This window comes from Macaca fascicularis, chromosome 20 (genome assembly GCF_037993035.2).
Source record: "Macaca fascicularis isolate 582-1 chromosome 20, T2T-MFA8v1.1".
Classification (NCBI taxonomy): domain Eukaryota; kingdom Metazoa; phylum Chordata; class Mammalia; order Primates; family Cercopithecidae; genus Macaca; species Macaca fascicularis.
In genome coordinates this window covers 2,079,903-2,097,692 of record NC_088394.1, presented here as the reverse complement: position 1 = coordinate 2,097,692, position 17,790 = coordinate 2,079,903, and the positions used below count along the sequence as shown (strand labels likewise).

The 17,790-nt window shown below is 65.2% G+C and overlaps 2 protein-coding genes across 7 annotated transcripts; one reads left to right on the top strand and one right to left on the bottom strand.

Moving 5' to 3' along the window:
- Positions 1–35: 35 nt before the first annotated feature.
- On the top strand, positions 36–2,700 carry TSR3 (TSR3 ribosome maturation factor). Its single transcript, XM_005590847.4, has 6 exons — positions 36–254; positions 351–570; positions 947–1,140; positions 1,711–1,887; positions 1,994–2,057; positions 2,333–2,700. Exons 1-6 carry the CDS (start codon positions 143–145, stop codon positions 2,502–2,504), a joined length of 939 nt encoding a protein of 312 aa, XP_005590904.3. The 5' UTR covers positions 36–142; the 3' UTR covers positions 2,505–2,700.
- Positions 2,502–17,723, bottom strand: BAIAP3 (BAI1 associated protein 3). 6 transcript variants are annotated; one of them, XM_005590849.5, is made up of 35 exons: positions 16,667–17,723; positions 12,590–12,730; positions 12,281–12,368; positions 12,021–12,101; positions 11,667–11,774; positions 11,153–11,212; positions 10,938–11,004; positions 10,645–10,840; positions 10,266–10,310; positions 10,069–10,146; positions 9,851–9,953; positions 9,492–9,599; positions 9,312–9,407; positions 9,110–9,213; positions 8,108–8,228; positions 7,497–7,621; positions 7,327–7,417; positions 7,119–7,175; positions 6,946–7,043; positions 6,795–6,846; positions 6,561–6,691; positions 6,288–6,411; positions 5,987–6,130; positions 5,799–5,891; positions 5,517–5,708; positions 5,368–5,436; positions 5,192–5,271; positions 4,926–5,034; positions 4,534–4,605; positions 4,279–4,359; positions 4,083–4,203; positions 3,888–4,011; positions 3,608–3,813; positions 3,144–3,530; positions 2,502–2,733 (listed from the first exon to the last, which is right to left on the bottom strand). In XM_005590849.5, the coding sequence occupies exons 2-34, from the start codon at positions 12,718–12,720 to the stop codon at positions 3,427–3,429; spliced, it is 3,459 nt and encodes a 1,152-aa protein (XP_005590906.3). In that variant the 5' UTR covers positions 12,721–12,730; positions 16,667–17,723; the 3' UTR covers positions 2,502–2,733; positions 3,144–3,426. The 6 variants fall into 6 exon arrangements, with proteins under 6 accessions (XP_005590906.3, XP_073884587.1, XP_005590905.3 ...); XM_074028486.1 differs by having other exon boundaries at positions 2,502–2,686; XM_005590848.4 differs by having other exon boundaries at positions 17,620–17,723.
- Positions 17,724–17,790: the final 67 nt, after the last annotated feature.

The window sequence follows — 17,790 nt, the reverse complement described above, 5'->3', positions numbered from 1 at the left end:
CGCGGTCACGTGGAATGACGGTCACGTGACCGCGGGAACCGGAAGTGGCGCCCCGCGCGTGGGCTGGCAGCCGCACGGCCCGTCCAGAGGCTGAGGGGCGTACCCGTGGGGTGGGGAGTACTCGGCACCTCGGATTCGCGCCATGGGCCGCAGGAGGGCAGCGCGCGGGCCGGGGGCGGAAGGCGGCCGCCCTCGGCACCTCCGGACCCGCTCCCTGGAGGCCTTCGCCGAGGAGGTCGGCGCCGCACTGCAAGGTGAGCGAGGCGTGATGGGGAGAGCGGGTCGGGGTTCGAGGGCCTGCCCGGGGCTCCTACGCTGAGGCCGAGTGCCCTTCTCTCTCTCTCGTGCAGCTTCCGTGGAGCCACGGACGGCTGAGGGCGAGGGCGGCCCGGGCCCAGCGGCGCTGCCCTGCACGCTGGCCATGTGGGAGTTGGGCCACTGCGACCCCCGGCGCTGCACCGGCCGCAAGCTGGCCCGCCTGGGGCTGGTGCGATGCCTGCGCCTGGGCCACAGGTTCGGCGGTCTGGTGCTCAGCCCCGTGGGCAAGCAGTACGTGTCCCCCGCAGACAGGTAGGCGCGGGAGGCCTGCCCTAGCTCGTCATTTCCAGCGCGTGGTTCCTTTCAGGGATCGTTTAGTGGGACTTGTATGTCACACCCACAGCCACACCCACGTGGCCAGGGAACGTCTGTCTAGTTTGCCTGCTTTGCATAGCGCAGAGCTTAGGATAAAGGAGGTTTTGGGATAATAAACGTTTGTTGAGTGAATAAACGCATGCCCTAGGTACCCCAAACGGCTGCCTCAAAACCTTGCTCATGGAGTCTGTTTGAGGATATTTGGGGATGGCGGAATGATGTCCCTGAATCCCTAGCGAAGAAATTCTCCAGGGACATGCTTCACTTTGGGTAGTACTGGCTCCTGGAACTTACCCCATGCTGTCCCTGGCAGACAGCTGGTGGCGCAGTCTGGGGTCGCCGTCATCGACTGCTCCTGGGCCAGGCTGGACGAGACGCCGTTTGGGAAGATGCGAGGTAGCCACTTGCGCCTGCTGCCCTACCTGGTGGCTGCCAACCCCGTAAATTATGGCCGGCCGTGCAGACTTTCCTGCGTGGAAGCTTTTGCTGCCACCTTCTGCATCGTAGGTGAGTCCAGGGGCTCCACAGCAGCGTGACCGGGCAACCTGGTGTTCCTGCTGTGCTCCCAGCATCGTGTTTCCTGCGGACACAGCCCTGGAGGAGCGTAAGGGACAGACAGGGAAGCAGTTCAGACCGACCAGGGTTTCAGCCCCGACTGTCACTTCAGGTTTTCGGCCTGTGGAGTTGCAGTGGAGGCGGAATGGGATCGCTGCGGTACAGAGGCCAGCGTATGGGGTGCCGTTCATTACGGCAGCACTGCCCCGAGAATCCTGCTTATCCTCCGTGTCCTCCTTACTGAATTGCTGATCTAAAGAAGCCCAGATGAGGCATGGGGCACTCTTGGTGGGAATGTTTGCGTTTCGCAACAAGGAGGGGGACTCGGTCGGTTGCAGAGGTGTGGACTGTAGCAGGGGAGGTGCAGGCTGGGGCTGGGGGCAGCTCGGGCTCTCAGGACTGTGAGCTAATGTTTGGTGAGGACCCTGCAGTTACGTGGGAGAGCCATCCGGCAGCAGGTGATCAGGACGCACTCGAGGGGACCATTTACTTCTTTGGGTTTCTCGTTTGTCACACCATCAGGCTTTCCGGACCTCGCTGTCATTTTGCTTCGGAAGTTTAAATGGGGCAAGGGCTTCTTGGACCTGAACCGCCAGCTCCTGGACAAGTACGCGGCCTGCGGCGGCTCGGAGGAGGTGCTGCAGGCAGAACAGGAGTTCTTAGCCAGCGCCAAGGAGAGCCCCCAGGAGGAGGAGATTGGTGAGCCCTGGCGGGGCTGGGAGCCAAGGTCCTCCAAAGCCTGGGTGGTGGGAGGCCTGGTCCTGCTCTGAGCTCACTTACAGACCACTTTCCTCTCTCGGCTCAGATCCCTTCGATGTGGATTCAGGGAGAGAGTCTGGAAACCCCAACAGGCCTGTGGCCAGCACCCGGTAGGTCCTTCGGCTTCTTAATTTGATGATCACTCAGACCCAGGGCTCTCCTCTACCTCTGGCCTGAGCCCCTCCTGCTGCTTGGGGGTGGTGTCGTAAACAACACCCCGATGGTCTGACTAGAAAACCTGAAGTGGACATCCCACTGGAGAGGTTGGGTTTGGAGAGTACATGGAGAGGAATCTGTCCTGGGCTTGCGGCTTTTTGTGGATGAGGTTGCCTCCAGCTAGCCAGGGAGGATGTCATTTGGGAACGTGCTCCCCCTCCCCTCCCAGGCTGCCCTCGGACACTGATGACAGTGATGCGTCTGAGGACCCGGGGCCTGGTGCCGAGCACGGAGGAACCAGCAGCAGCTGCTCTGACGAGGAGCAGACTCAGGGACAGGGGGCTGAAGCCAGGGCCCCGGCCGAGGTTTGGAAAGGAATCAAGACGCGGCAGAGAGACTGAGGGTTGCAGACACGTATATATTTGAGGCTGGGTAACGAGAAGATCTAGAGACACGAGGGACGTAGATGGGCCTGGCAGTCTCGGCTCCTCGTGGCTGCTGGCAGGACTGAGCTGTCCGGGTTCTCTCCGCATTTCCAGCACAGCTGTGCTCTGCATCCTGCCTCAGCGCGCTCGCAATGAAGCTGCAGGCCAGGAAGCCGCGTGTGAGTCTCTGTTTTTCACGCTGGGCCTGGGGAAGGGTTGGGGCGAACTCTTGGCTCTGCCTGGCGGGGCTGTGGAGCAGGTCTCGGGTGGCCACAGATATGTGCGTGAAGGACACCCTGCCAGTTGGCATGGAGCCCTTCACACTGACCACCGGTCTTGGGTGACGTCCCTGCCCTGCGAGCCCCGTGGGGACTGGAGATCTGTGCAGTTCTTGACTCACCTGCCCTCTGCATCCCTCTGTGAGTGGAGGCTCTGGACGCTCCACCCAATGGTGCCAGTGGCACCCTTTGCCCTCCCCAGCTGTGACTACCAAAAAATGCCTCTGCACATTGCCCGTCGTGCAGGGAGCACAGCCACTCACTGAGTCCCTGGAGACCAGCTGCCCACCGCCCACCCAGGGCCAGGGAGCCCAAGGAAGCGGGCAGGGAAGCGCACCTGGTGGCCAAGCCCACTGCGGCCTGCGCTGTGTCCCAGGCAGCTTCTGGCCAGGTCCTGCCAAGTTGGCCACCCAGATGTGGGGTTGGGTGCAGGGGTTTACAGCACACACCAGACGGACACGGCCAGGGCGATGGGAGCCACGGGGCCAGCCACGACACACACGTCACAGCACAGGAGGGGCGCCGTGGGCCCTGGCTGCACAAAGCTGGCCACAGTGAGCTGGAAGATGCTTCAGGGAACTCGGGGTGGGGGCCAGGGCCGGGGTTGGCAGCTGACGGACTCAGGGGTCCGCCTCCATGCACTTCTCCAGCTCCTTGAGTTTCTTCACGAACTCCTGCGCCTCCTTGCTGGTGCGGCCTTCCAGCATCCTCAGCGCAGACCTCACTGCAAGCGGGCGTGGGCAGATGTGTGGGAGCCGGCGACAGGCCGCTGCCCCTCCCCCTACCCGGATGCTCACTCACCCTGGGCTCTGGGCCGGCACAGGTGCAGGGTGACAGGCTGCCCAGCCCTTGCACCCCCGCCCACCTGGGGCCGGGCGACACCACTGACGCCCCCTAGGCCGAGGGCCGCCTCCCCAGCGAAGTCGTTGGTGGACAGCCAGTCGTGGTCCATGACGGTGAACAGCACACAGGCCCCGCGGCGGCGGCACGCCTCGGCAGGCACGGAGCTGCGGACGGAGGCCAGTCAGGGGAGTCTCACTCCCGCAGCCTGGAGCCCGGGGCTGGGGCTTGGGACACTCACAAGTAGAAGAGCTCGTCGTATACAGGGTGCAGCGTCCGGGTCTTCACCTGGGTCCTCTGGCTGCGGACCAGTGGGAAGAGATGCGGTGGGCCCAGCTCCACGATCACAAAGGGGTCGCTTAGGCCTGCAGGAGCACGGTCATGAGCCCCCCGTCCCCATCCTACCATCACCCGACCCGTCCCCGCTGCAGCTCACCGTTGGCGTCCAGGGGGAGCAGGTCGGCGGCGTGCAGCACCTCCACAGCCAGCCGCTGCTCAGCCGCCTCGTAATGGCAACGGACGCTCAGGCGTCCAAACCGGTTCTGCTCCAGGGTCCTCTGCAGAAAGGCGGGTGAGCGCAGCTGGGCTCGGGGAGCCTTAGAGGCAGCACCCTGTCCCGGGCGCCTCCCTACCTGTTTGAGCTTGTCCAGGTAGAACTGCTCAATGCATTCACGGGTGGAACATTTGTGCAGCCGCAGCTCCTCCTTCAGCCTCTGCAGGGGAAGCGCGTCAGGAGGGGCCCCGGGTGCTGGTAGTCAGCGCTGGCAGTTGGGAGACCTGACTGCCCGTGGGGCCACCTCATGCTCAAGGACACAGCCTGTGCGGGGCTGCAGTTTGAACTCGGTCCCCTCATCCACGCCCCCGCCGCACAGAGGGTCCCGCCTCACCTTATAGCTTCCATCCCTCAGGCTCTCCAGGGGCAAACCCTGACCCTCTGCGTGGAAAAAAGTGACCAGGGCCTGGGGCAGGGAAAGAAGGCGGAGGTGTCAGGGAGCCTGGCTTGTGCTGGGGACAGGTGGAGACCCCCAGCACAAAGGAGCCCAGGCAGCACTGGGGGCTCAGCAGTCCAGGGCAGAGCCCTTTCTCACACCCTGGGGGGCGTCGGAAGCTCCCAGGAAAGCTGGGGAAAGGCCATCACCAGAGGTCACACCTCGGCATTAACGGGAGGTGGCGCCGTGGACAGCCCTGGAGTGGCTGCTGAGCCAGTGGCGATAAAGGGAGGGGTCAGAGCAGCCCTGAGGCGGGGGCCGGCGGGAAACGTTCCTTCACGGGGCTCTACCTCCAGCGTGAAGTGGAAGCGACTGTAGAAATCAGCAGAGACATCACGGTTTGCACCCAGCGCCTGCAGAATGGCCTGGAGGAGCAGCTCCCACAGGGCCTCCAGCACCCTGCAGGGTGGCATCAGTGACCACGGGCCAGCCGCACCTGCCCCGCTGGCCCCACCCGCAGAATGGCCTGGAGGAGCAGCTCCCACAGGGCCTCCAGCACCCTGCAGGGCGGCATCAGTGCCCACGGGCCAGTCCATCCCACCCCACCCGCCCGCACCTGCTTAGATTCCCCTTCACCAGCGAGGAGTTCAGCAGGGCCAGCTTCTCATCCAGGTACTTCATGAGCGGGGCCACGGCCTGCAGGCAGGGGTGTTCAGGCCGGGCTGACCCCGCACCTCTGCCCTGCTCCCAGCACACACAGTCCCGTCCACGGCCCCTCGCCCCAGCACTCACCTCATCGTTCTGGATGGAGTCGGGTGAGAGGCTAATATGCTGTACATACTTCCGGATGTCGCCCACCATCTGAGGGCAGGAGCAGCGCTCAGCATGGGCAGGGGGCACCAGGGACTGTCCCCACGCTCCGGTCTCCAGGCCCCACCCACCTTGGAGGTCAGGTGCGCTGTCACCGTGTGAGCCTCCCGCTGCAGGTCATCGTCCAGGGCCTGTGTGCAGCTGAGCAGGGGGCGGGGGAGCACCCCCTCAAGTCCCGGGGCCCCCTCGGGCCATGCCAGCCCCTTCAGGGCCTGCCCAGCAGCCTTGCGCACGAGCTCCACATTGTTGAGGACCACGCAGAGCTGGGGGAGGTGTGGTCAGGCGGCGATGGGTCAGGGCCTGGTGATGGCTCCCCACCTCCTGCCGACTCCCCTCCCCAGCTGGCCACTCACCGCCTCGCTCACTGCTTCACCGGCCGCCCCTGGCTGAGTGTCCACCTTCTTCCGAAGCAGCTCCGTGTAGAAGAGAGTGGTCTCACACATGTCCTGAGGAGGGGGCGGTGGTGGGGAACCATGGAACCCTCCCCTGCCCCATCACCTCCCCCACCTGTTCCCCTCACCCCCAGGGCCCACCCACACACCTGGCCAAGCTGGGTGCCCAGCCCCTGAGCCTGGGCAGGGTCAGGCCACGCCAGGCGCACCCATAGCTCCTGGATGTGACTGAGGCAGAGACCAGCAGTGGCTGCGGAGCTGCTGTGCCTGGAGGAAGGGTCCACAGGTTCCAGCTGGGGAGACAGGGGAGGCTGGGGTTGCTGGGGAGGCTGGGGAGGCGGGTGAGGCTAGGGTTGTGGGGGAGGATGGGGAGGTGGGGGAGGCTAGGGTTGTGGGGGAGGCTGGGGGCCTGGACCAGCCCCAGTGTCCTCGGGCCAGGGCAGCTCTCACTGTATCCACGTCCACTGCTCCCTGAAGCCTCCACTTGGCCTGGTCCCGCAGCACTTGGAGCCAGAGCTTCACAGCAGGCAGGAATGGGGTGTGGATGCCAGCCAAGGCCAGAGAACGGCTGTCCCTGTAGTGGGAGGCCGGTCAGGGCTTGGCCCTGACTCAGATGCCTTAACTAGCACGTTCCAGACTAATAACCCCAGGAGAGCCCCCCTCACAGGTCCGGGGGCCCTCATCCAAAAGTCTGTCTGCAAGAGATAGGGACGGGGCACCCACCGGCCAGGGATGCTATCCCAGAAGTGCTGGAGGTCAGCCAAGGTCAGGTAGAGCTCAAAGAGCCCCGAGGCCACCTCCAGCGTCATCTTGGGGCTCAGCTCCTCTGTCAGCACCCACGCCTCCTCAGCCACCTGTCCAGGACAGCAGAATCAGGCCACCTGCAGCAACCTAGTCAAGGGCCTCTGCCCACTTCCCCATGCCTGGCAGGTACCCGGGGTCAGGGACCCTGCTCACCAGACGCTCCAGCTGCCGGAAGGTCAGGGTGAAGACGTCCACATTGAGGATGCTGCAGAGGAAGGGACATACCTCATCCACCTGCGCCCTCCCTGCAGGCTCTGTTGGCCCCAACCCCAGCCCCAGAACAGCCCTGAGAGGCCAGGCCCACCTGTGGAAGAGGCTGGCATAGACACTGTAGCAGGACTGAAGGTCATCATAGATGGCGTCGGCCAGCACAACCAGCCCAGGCAGGCGCTGTGGTCCTGGCTGTAAGGAAGCCTAGCTCGTACCCACCTCTCGGCTGCCCACACCCCTCACGGCCAGGGTCCCCCACAACCGCACCTGCTCTCGGGGACTCCTGGCATTCAGGATCCTGTCATACCACTCACGGTTGCCTCTCTGCAACAGACGCCACCAAGACAGCATGGGGGTTTGCAGGGAAGAGGGAGAGGTGGGCAAGAGACCGTGGTGCAGAGGTGCAGGGGACGGGAAGGCAGGGCAGGGGAGGGGATGGCCTAGCGGCCGGCCCCCAATGGGCTTTGGAACACACCTTCAGGGCCGCAGCAACGTCCATATTCAGCTCCGTCTCGAAGGGGCAGATCTCAAAGGAGGGCTGGAAGAACTGCAGCTTGCCCAGACACCTGGGTGGGGGCAGCACGCTGAGTGGGGCCTGCCCTGCCAGCCGCCCCCACCCACGCCGACACGCGGGGCTGCACCCACTTCAGCAGCAGCTCCAGGCGGTAGACAGCGGTGCTGTTGGTGGCGGGGAAGTAGTCGCGGAGCTGGCGCAGCAGCTGCAGCCCGAACTCAGAGAAGGCGGAAAAGCTATCAGCGAGGCCCTCCTCCTGTGGGGACAGGGCCCTTCAGTGCCAGCAGCCCCGACCGCTCACTGATGAGGAGAAACACCCTCCCTTTCTCGGCCCGCAACCCGCTTCCCCCCGCATGGTCAGCCCAGCTCTGCCCTGAGAAGCACCCTCCACGGGCACAGCCGGCCTGTCCCAGCCTCGGTTTCCACCCACGCAGCACACGCAGGGCCTGTGCCCCTGCAGTTCCCACGTCCGTCCTGCAAAGGCCGCTCCCTCCTGTCGCTCAGATGGGCGCCACCTTGGCGGCCTTCCCCAACTCTGTCCTAAGTCCTGGCTGCTCCCCGAGGTGACTTCCACGAGCCTCCCGTCTCCTTTCCGCAGAGCGCTGGCTCTAGTCCATGTCATACAGTTTGTCTTTGACCCCCACGCAGGCAGGACTCTGCCCCTCGCCGACCGGCACTCAGCAGCCCCAGTCCCAAGCACTCCCTTCGCCATGGCTGGCAAGAAGGCCCCGGCTGCACCCACCTGCTCCTGGGGCAGTGAGGGCGCCTCCTCCCAGTGTGCCTGCATGTCGTCCAGCAGCCCCAGCAGGTAGCTGTAGTCCAGCGTGCAGGTTTGATGGTGGCGGCTGCTGACCTGCCAGTGACTGCGGGGCCCAGCCCATGGTCAAGGGATATGGACCCCGCCCCTGCCAGGCCAACTCAGCACCACCTACAGCACTACCCCTTTCTCGGCCCCACCCAATCAGCACTGCCGTGCCTACTCATAGCACCGCCCCTTTCCCTGCCCTCCAATTAGCGCTGCTGCACCTACTCATAGCACCGCCCCTCTCGCTGCCCCACCTACTCATAGCACCGCCTCTTTCCCTGCCCACCCAATCAGCGCTGTCCCACCTACTCATAGCAGCTACTTTCCCTGCCCACCCAGTCAGCGCTGCCCCACCTACTCATAGCACCGCCTCTTTCCCTGCCCACCCAATCAGCGCTGCCTCACCTACTCATAGCACCGCCCCTCTCGCTGCCCCACCTACTCATATCACCGCCTCTTTCCCTGCCCACCCAATCAGCGCTGCCCCACCTACTCATATCACCGCCTCTTTCCCTGCCCACCCAGTCAGCGCTGCCCCACCTACTCATAGCACCGCCTCTTTCCCTGCCCACCCAATCAGCGCTGCCTCACCTACTCATAGCACCGCCCCTCTCGCTGCCCCACCTACTCATAGCACCGCCTCTTTCCCTGCCCACCCAATCAGCGCTGCCCCACCTACTCATAGCAGCTACTTTCCCTGCCCACCCAATCAGCGCTGCCCCACCTACTCATAGCACCGCCTCTTTCCCTGCCCACCCAATCAGCGCTGCCTCACCTACTCATAGCACCGCCCCTCTCGCTGCCCCACCTACTCATATCACCGCCCCTTTCCCTGCCCACCATCCCAACCACCACATCCACTCACCGCATGGTCCCCAATGCCCCACCCACCCACGCCCCGCCCACATTCCCCACCCACTCGTAGCTCCACCCACTCACAGCACGGCCAGCTGCAAGGGTGACAGGTTGCTCTGGGCTCCGTGCAGGCAGAGGATGGTGGCGGCTGGTGTGCTGAGCTCTCCTCGCCAGCTGCTGGAGTTGGGCTGGGGGAGGAGGTCTGGCGTGGGTGGAGGCGGGACAGCCCCACATCCCCTCCTCAGGCCCCCTGCCGGGCTGTCCCAATCCCAGGAGCACCCACTACCTCCTCTGCTGGGTGCTCGAACCGCAGCAGATGGCTGAGCAGCAGCAGGTGGGACAGGAAGCCGGATCGCCCGCGCTGGCTCATGGCGGTGTCTCTCTGCAACGCAGAGCCCCCGGGGTCACCAGCTCTGCCCCAGCCCCGCGGGCGGGGGTGGAAGACCGAGACGCCCACTTTCCCCACCTGCGTAGTGATCAGCTTAAGAACCAGGTGGCAGTCTCCCTCCACACGCGAGGCACTGGAGCGTGGCTCCAGCTTGAACCAGCGGTCGACTCCAGCCACAGGCACCTCCTGGGGGTAGCATGGGGGTCAGGCCCACCAGACTCCTCCCCCTCTCCTTCCACACTGACTCTGTGAGACCCTGGAGAGACCACATGGCCTGGGCTGCCCTTCTCCGGGGAACGAGGGTGTCAGGCAACGGTGAGCACTCAGCGGAGGCCCAAGAGCAGGAGCTCCTCCAGGCAATGCCCTGCCCCTTGAAGACTGGGACACCCCCCAGGCCCTTCCCTAATCGTCACCAGCCCCACCCCACACCTACTCACCCGGACAGGTATGTTGAGGCACCCCAGGAAGTCATCAGTGTGGTCCTCGGTGGGTCCTGCTGTCCCATTTGCACGGGCTGACTTGACGATCTGTTTGAAGTACCTGGCCAGCGCGGTGGTGGGCATCACGCTGAGGCTCCTGGGGAGCCACCGCCCGCTGGGCCCCATGACCAAGCTGAGGGCACAGGTGAGGGGTAGAAAGGTCCCCGCAGTCATACCTGCCCATGCCCTTCAGGCCGATGACTTCATTCAGCTTCCTACATGCTTCTACCAGGGACACGTCGTCGTCATGATCCCTGGTGGGGAGAGGAGAGGACCTGGCTTGTCTGGAGCCCCCAGCCCAGCCCTGAGTTCGTCCTGCTCCCTCCCAAAAGGTGCCCATTCCCCCCGCCCTGCACGGTGCAGGGGCCTGTACCAGATGTCCAGATGCAGCTGGTCCGTGCTCACGTCCTCAATCTCACTACATGGAGAACAGAGAGATGCCCATGAGGGTCCCTGGCGAGGCTCTGCCCAGGCCGGGGTCAGGGAGTTCAGAAGCAGCAGGGAGCAGGCCACAAGCTCCAGCTCTCCAGACAGGCTGTTCAGGTCCAAATCCCGATCCCGCCACGTGTCGCCAGCCGTGTGGCCCCGGTGGCACAACGCCCATCTCTGGGTCTCAGTTTCCTCCTCTGGAAAGTGGCCACAGGGCCCCACAGAGACCGGGAGCCGCTGCGAGCCACCCCCCTCCAGGCACAGCCCAACTCTGGACCCCAGGCAGAGCCCCCCTCCCACACCTAGATGGGCGAGGGCCTCACAAGAGGAAGTGCTCCTTCCAGACGGGATTCAGCGTGCTGCTCTTCACCTCGGTGACCTGGATGCACTTGGCGGGCAGGGGACCACCGCGCTTGCTGCCCTTGCGGAAGCCAAAGCGCTGCTCTTTCTGCGCACGGGGCTCCCGCGTGGTGTCCGAGGCAGGCAGGATGCCCAGCATGCAGTATGGGTCACTGAAGCCTGGGAACGGTAGGCGCCTCAGCCCCAGCCCCACACCCTCTGCCCTCCACGGTTGCCAGGCCTGGGTGCAGCCGAGGTCCGCTGGGTCCCCACGCACCATTGGGGTCCTTGGCCAGAAGGTTCTTGGCACGCATGACAGAGACTTTCAAGGCATACGTGGGGGCCTGTGGACACAGGGGGGTGTGGGAGGCTGGTGAGGCTGAGCTGCCCCCCAGACACCCTGCTTAGCATGGAGGTGACAGGGCCTTGCCCTGTGCCCCCGCCACACAGGCACATGCTGGTCAGGGTCTGCCCAGGCAGCGGCGGCCTCACCTTGGCCTTCCTCACTCGCTCGATGGCCTCGGTGTGCTCCTCAGTGCTGGTGCCAAACACCTGTGGAGGGCGGGTGGGTTGGCAGGACCTAGGCAACCCCTGAAGCGAGGCTGCCACCATGCTGGGACCTCGGGCTCAGCCCCAGTCACAGACACCCGACCTCAGTCCTCATGGGTGCAGGGTTGGGGGAAGCCTGGGAGGGAGCGGCGGAGGGCTTGTGCCAAGGGGCCCGGGCATGCCCGGAGATGGTCGGCGTGATGAGGGGCACACGAGTGCATGTGCAGGAGCGGGGGCCACAAGGGGACGGGGGAGTTCAGAGCACACTCAGGTGGAAGCTAGGTGCGTCCTTGGGGGTGCATCTGTCAGCCTGTGCGCGTGTGTGTCTGTGGGCACCCTCAGCCATCTCTGCCTGTTGTGCATGGATCGGGGAGATCCTGCTGTTTGGGTGATCATGGTGTCAGTGGGTCGGGAAGGGGTTGAGGTGGGGAAGCTGTCGGGGTCCGGGTGGGCTGACCTGCTGGAGGTAGCTGAGCAGGGCCTCCTCGTCGTCCACCTGGTCAGGGCCCATGGTCCCCGCTCGGTAAAGCACTGTGTACAGGGCCTCCTCATAGAGCATGTCCACCTGCAGGTGGGGGAAGGGCAGCCACAGTGCCACGTCCCAGGCCCCCAGCCCTCAGCAGCCCCTCCTGCCTGCCGAGCCCAGGCCCCACCTCTGCCGCCCTGCACTGGGAGCCCCTCCGCTCCTCACTCACCCACCCACCCTGGCTGTCCACCATCACCAGACCCTGTGCACACAGTATCTGCCTATAAACGGCTGAGAGAGCGGCCACTGCAGACAACTGCCCCTGATTCCGGCCCCCACCTTTACCTCCTCCGGGGCCAGGGCTCTCAGGCCACGGCTGGGATCCACAGGCTCTGGGGGTGCCGGTGAGCCACTGCGCAGGGGGACCTGTGTGTGGGGCCCAGGGTGAGGGCCTTGATCACAGGGAGAGCCCTAGGCCTGCGGCTGGGAAGACAAGTGGTGCCCCAGGAGGTGGGAGCAAGGGCAGGGGGGAGGGGGAAGGAGAGAGAGGAGGGGGAAGCCCCATGCTGGGCTGCAGTACCGGGACCTGCGGGCGGCACCCTCACCTCGGGGCACGGCAGGCCCTGTCTGCCTTCCCCCTTCTTCAGCATGAGGCGCACGTGGGCAAAGAACTCCACGCCATCCCCAGGTTTCCTGGAGGAAGGGCTGGGTCAGCTCGAGGCTCTCAGCACACTGGCCCCCGCCTGGGACCCTCAACTCCAGGGGCAGACAGGGCCATGTGACCTCCACAGTGTGGCATGGCTGAGTGCAGGCCCTCCTTTGCACCTAGGTGGGCTGGGGCCAGGGTGGCCGTGTGTGAAGTCTGGTGGGGAGTGACCCTGTGAGCGTGTGGGGCTGGGCCCCTGGGCACCCACCAGGCCCCCGTGGCAGGCTCCTGTGGGTCGGCGCTGGCACTCCCTGGTTCCTGCTCAGTCCTGCGGCGGAAGGACGGGCACACCTGCACCTGCCTGAGCACGCTGCTCTTAATGTCCAGCAAGGTCGACATGGTGGGTGACCTACAGCAGAGAGCACGGCCCGCAGCCTCAGGTCACCCACTCCATCCTCCGTGCACCACAGAGGCCACGGCAGGCAGGGGGTGGGCGGGAAGAGGTGGGGCAGAGGCCTGGGGGCTCATCCACAGCCTGGATGGCACTGGGCTCCTGTCCACACACCTGCTGGGTGACCAGCTAAGTCCCTGCACGCCCTACAGGGCGGCTTCAGGTAGGAGGTAGCGGATGCCATCAAAGGCGGGGCTGGTGCCCACCCGGAGCCGGGGGTCCAGCCAGGGGCTCCTGGGGTCTCACTGGAGAGGGAGGTGGTTGCTGCACTCGCCCCCCAACACCTCTCCCCATGACAGCACAGGGGGAGGCACCTGTCTCCTGGGGCTGCACCAAGAGGACCAAGATCTGGGTCACAGCGCACAGCTCCCCCAGCCCCTGTGCCCACTCTGGGGCCAGGACAGATGCCAGGTACCCAGCTCTCCTATGCAGGAGGTAAAAACTCGCCAGAACCCTGACATCCCGGATCACAGAGGAGCCTGGGCACGAAAGGCCAGAACCCTGACATCCCGGACCACAGAGGAGCCTGGGTACGAAAGGCCTGTTGGTCTTCATCACCCTGACAGAGGAGGGGCCGGTGGCCTGGGCTGCAGCACTCATGCCCAGGTGGGGCAGGCAGTGCTCACATGGCCAGGAGGCCCTGGAGGGGACGGCCTGGGGGTCCTCACTCACCAACCACAGCGGAGGTCAGTGCCCCCTCCTCACCCCAGGAACTGGTCAGCGAACCTGAGGTGGACAGTGGAAGGTGGGGGGCAGTGCCTCCACAAAGCAGGGCCTGCTCCCCACAGTTGGTACAAACGAGAACGTGAAGCGAGCTGGGCCCCGCTGGAAAATGCCGGGCGTGGGGGCTACAGCTCCCTCCCAGTCCATCCGGAGTCACTTCCCCTCATGTTGCTATGGCAACTGAGCCACCCTGTCAGCCTCCTGCTTGTAGCAGCAGCAGCCCAGATGTCACCACTGGGACACAGCTGCCCCCTGCCGAGGCCTGGAGCCCGGGCCCAGGCAGACCCCTGCCCGGAAGGCCCCACCCACTTTTTGTTTTGTTTTGTTGAGATGGAGTCTCAGTCTGTCGCCCAGGCTGGAGAGCAGTGGCACGATCTCAGCTCACCGCAACGTCCACCTCCAGGTTCAAGTGATTCTCCCCTGCCTCAGCCTCCCGAGTAGCTGGGATTACAGACGCCCCCCACCACGCCTGGCTAAATTTTTGTACTTTCAGTAGAGACGGGGTGTCACCATGTTGGCCAGGCTGGTCTTGAACTCCTGACCTCAGGTGATCCACCTGCCTCGTCCTCTCAAAGTGCTGGGATTACAGGCATGAGCCACCGCCGCCGAGCCCACCCGTGTCAGGGAGGAAGGCCGGGTGGTACCGACCTGCACACCCCTTCAACACGGGCAGGATGATGGCTAAGACACCACAGCCTCCTGAGACCCTCTTCCTCCGCACTGGTACAGATGCAGGCCCTCCACCTCTGCACTGCCTCTGCCTGCATGGCCCCCCAGCAGCCCCAGGGAGGTCCCCTCCCCCCTCCATGAAAACTGTCCCAGAGTCAGGCCACCTCTGCCCCACCACAAGAGACGTAGCCACTCTTGGGCTCCTGTCCCAGCCTTGCCAGTCTCTGATTTCTAGGACACCGTGCTCCCCCAGCCCCCCGGGGTCCTAGCCTTGCTATCTGGGTCCCCTTCCCTTGCCAGTGCTCTCTCATCCACCTGCGGAGGGTGCCTCCGGGCTGGGCACACTGGCCGTTGCAGGGGGCATGGTCATTCTCATGGAACAGGAGAGGAAACGAAGACTCAGCAGGTTCTATTGCTCACCCAGGCTCCCACAGACAGTTGGCGGTGAGGGCCAGGCTAGCCCACCCCTCCCCTGCATGCCCAGGCCAGTTCCCCTTGGCTGCACTAGACTCATAAGCTCAGTGGGCAGCACAGGGGCCCGGGCACACCGTGCCAGTGGTGGGTTCCAAATGGACCTTGTGGCGCCAGCTCCCGGGCCCCTGCTGTGTCTGTGGGGGTTCAGGGTCACCAGCCCCAATCTACACCCACACTAGCTCAGACACCATTCCTGGACATCTCAACCGGATTCCAGGGTCCCTGCAAGCTCCCGAGCCCTGGGTGCAGGCTCTCATGGGACCAGACCCTAGAGCTGAGGACAGGAAGGAGGGTTTGCGGCTCCCACCCTGTGAGAGGTAATGCTTGGGGGGGCCTCACTCCTTCAAACCTATCAGTGCCTTCCCCTGTGAGCCTCCCCGCAAAAGACAGGGGGCTCAGTGGGCTGGGTACAATGCTTCCGGAAGCTGTCACCCCCACAGCCAGTCGTGAAATCCCCAGGGACCCGGGAGTCGCAGACCCCGCTTCCCCTCCCTTGCTGGGTGGAAAAGGCTGCTCCCCTTGCAGCCCCCCGAAGCCAGCAGAGCAGCCGCTGCTGGAGCTGTTGCCAGGGCAACCGCCGGCCGCATGTGCGTGTGACGGGGCGATGGGGGCTCGCAGTCCTGGAGACAAACGTGACGCAGGAGCTAAGTGGCCCGAGCTGCGGGGTTGGGGAGGGGGTGTCTTGGTGAGAACAAGATGTTCCAGGCAGAAAGAGGGGGCTCAGTGCCCTCCCTGCATTTTTCTCTCCACACTCACCTCCTCATCCCCAGAGCGGCCCGAGAGGGATGCCCTTTGCTCCCTGCATCTCAGATGGGTAAACAGAGGGCGCAGGGTGGAGAGCCTATCCAAGGTCCCAGAGCCAGCAGGTGGGCCGGGGACGGCCATCCAGGTCTCTCTGGTGTCCCCAGTGCTAAGCTCCTGAGACAACCAGCTAGGCCGGCCACCCTGACCCCAACCGCAGCTCCTGCCCCTCCCGCTGCCCGTTGCTAGGATGGGTGCAATAGTGGCGTCTTGGCACAGGTGTACAGAAGACTTGGTTCATCCTGGGTGCGCAGAAACCCCTTTGGTTGCCCTGGAAACCCCAGGCTGCCTAGGCAGCTCATAGCCTGGCTGCACCCAACTGCATGGGCCCTGGGAGCCACCTGCCACAGAGGCCAGAGCTGCTGTGAATGGTGGACATACGCCTGTGTCTGTGACCAGTGCAGGAAGCACTGACTGCCTGGGTGGCTCTCAGCACTCATGGGACAGGAGTGAGCCAGGTGCAGGGGACCCCCCGTCTTTCCCGTGGGTCCAGATGTGGTGTAACTCCTTCCCAGGCTCTCACCCTGGGACAGTAGCATGAGGCAGGATGAGCCCAGACTCTGCTCATGCCTGATGCCAGGGCCAGGACCACACTCCCATGTGTCCAGTGAGCAGAGGGAGGACTGCCAAGGAGTTCCTGCCTTGTGGCACGGGGGCGGAGCCACACCTGCCCGTCCCACCTTGCTCCCTGGCTGTCCCCCAGGCCCTGGCTGAATGGGGAATGACATTTTGCAAGGAGGATGGCACGTCTCATTTCACAGCCCAGGGCAGGGGCGACTTGCCCAGAGCCCAGATGTGAAACTGGGACTCTGAGCCATCTCCTGCCAGGCCATTTGGGGGCTGGGGGTGGGGGAACAGTGAGGTAGCTGAGTCTGGGGGCAGCAGAGCAGAGGTTGGGTCAACCTTCCTCCCCAGTGCAGGATGTCTGGGAACAAACGCCTTCAACGTGCTGGGGCCGCCCTTCTTACCACATTTGGGGCAGGGGGGTGGCTGTTGGTGCCCTGGGTGTGTGCCTGTCAGGGGAGGTGGCGGGACGTCTGCCCCACAGGCTGGCTCTCCAAGCCGCCCTCTTGGTCTTCTCTCCAGCTTCCCCGCTCTTCCTCCCTCAGCGCCCCCGACTCCCCTTCACCAGGCCCTGGGGGTTTTCCGTGGGAATCTCTCCCTGGTCTGACTGACTCCTCCAGACGGCCCCTGCGCGGCTGATGGCAGTGCCCAGGTGCAGGTTACCTGGCGGGCCCGCTACAAACGCTGCTCCCCGGGGTCTCATTCCAGTCGAATCCCGGGAATCTGCATTCTAACAAGTGCTGCCGGTGGCCTTGGGCTCCCTGAAGTCTGAGACCGGCTGCCAAGGTCCAGCTGCTGGCGCCCAGCAGGAGCGCAGGAGACCGGAGTCCGCGGCGCCTTCTTCCTCCCCTCTCCTGTGTCTGCGCAGCGCTCTCTCCTCCCTCTGCTCACCGACCCCCTCCCTGCCCCGCCTCGCGGCACCCCATTTCCCGGGGCTCCGGGCGCCCGCGGGAGCCGCACCCTCAGTTCTAAGGGGGTCTCTCCCCTTGGAGGGGGCGGGCGGTCCGGGGGGAGTCTGGGGGCGGGCCTAGTGTGTCATTTTAAACTTCTCCCCCGGAGACCCCGGCCCAGGCCAAGAGCCCACAGCCCTTCGCGGAGTAGGGCTGAAGGAGGGGCGACTTTACACTCGCAGGGATTTGGGGGGGCCTGAAGGGCCCTACGAGGACCTGCGGGAGGACGGAAGAGACGAGGGCGCTGGGGGGGGCGCAGCCCGCCCGGGAGGGGTGCTGGGAGGCCCCGGGCCCGTCTGCTCCCCTGGGGAGGCGGGCGCGGGGGTCGAAGCCTCGCTTGGCGGCCCAAGTGCGGGGGAGGCCGTCGCCAGAGCCCCGATACCACCCCCGTCCGCTCCGCAGTGCGGACCCCACCGCCGCACCTGCTCCTGCGCGCTCGGAGAAATGCCCCCGAGACCCCGCCCCTCCGAGCATGCGCGGCCTCAGTTTCCCCAGGGCCGAGGGGGCGTCGAGACCTTCCCACCGCCCCCCGCCTCGGAGGCCACCCCCGTGACTCCTGGGGGACCCGGGCCAAGGGGGCGGCGGCCGTCGGTCCGTCCGGGTGGGGGCTCGGGGCCGAGCCCCGACGGCGGCCCAACAGCACCGGCTGCAGCCCGCGGCACTCACCGTGGGCCGGCGCGGGGAGAGGGGCTCCTGGGGCGCCGCGCTCGGGCACCAGCTCGGGAACGCCGAGGCTCAGCGACCGTTCCCAGCCGCGCGCGCCGACGACTGAGCAACTGCGGGGCGGACGCCGCTGCGGGGGCGGGGCCTTACTGGGGGCGGGGCCTGACCGCGCTC

Bases quoted from the DNA above. Each gene is read 5' to 3' on its own strand.
- TSR3 (XM_005590847.4), top strand. From the start codon at position 143: ATGGGCCGCAGGAGGGCAGCGCGCGGGCCGGGGGCGGAAGGCGGCCGC. The intron at 255-350 runs GTGAGCGAGGCG...TCTCTCGTGCAG, and splicing joins GGTCGGCGCCGCACTGCAAG to CTTCCGTGGAGCCACGGACG. The intron at 571-946 runs GTAGGCGCGGGA...TGTCCCTGGCAG, and splicing joins TACGTGTCCCCCGCAGACAG to ACAGCTGGTGGCGCAGTCTG.
- BAIAP3 (XM_005590849.5), bottom strand. From the start codon at position 12,720: ATGTCGACCTTGCTGGACATTAAGAGCAGCGTGCTCAGGCAGGTGCAG. The intron at 9,214-9,311 runs GTAGTGGGTGCT...CTCCTCCCCCAG, and splicing joins TCGAGCACCCAGCAGAGGAG to CCCAACTCCAGCAGCTGGCG. The intron at 5,709-5,798 runs GTGAGTGGCCAG...CACCTCCCCCAG, and splicing joins GTGAAGCAGTGAGCGAGGCG to CTCTGCGTGGTCCTCAACAA.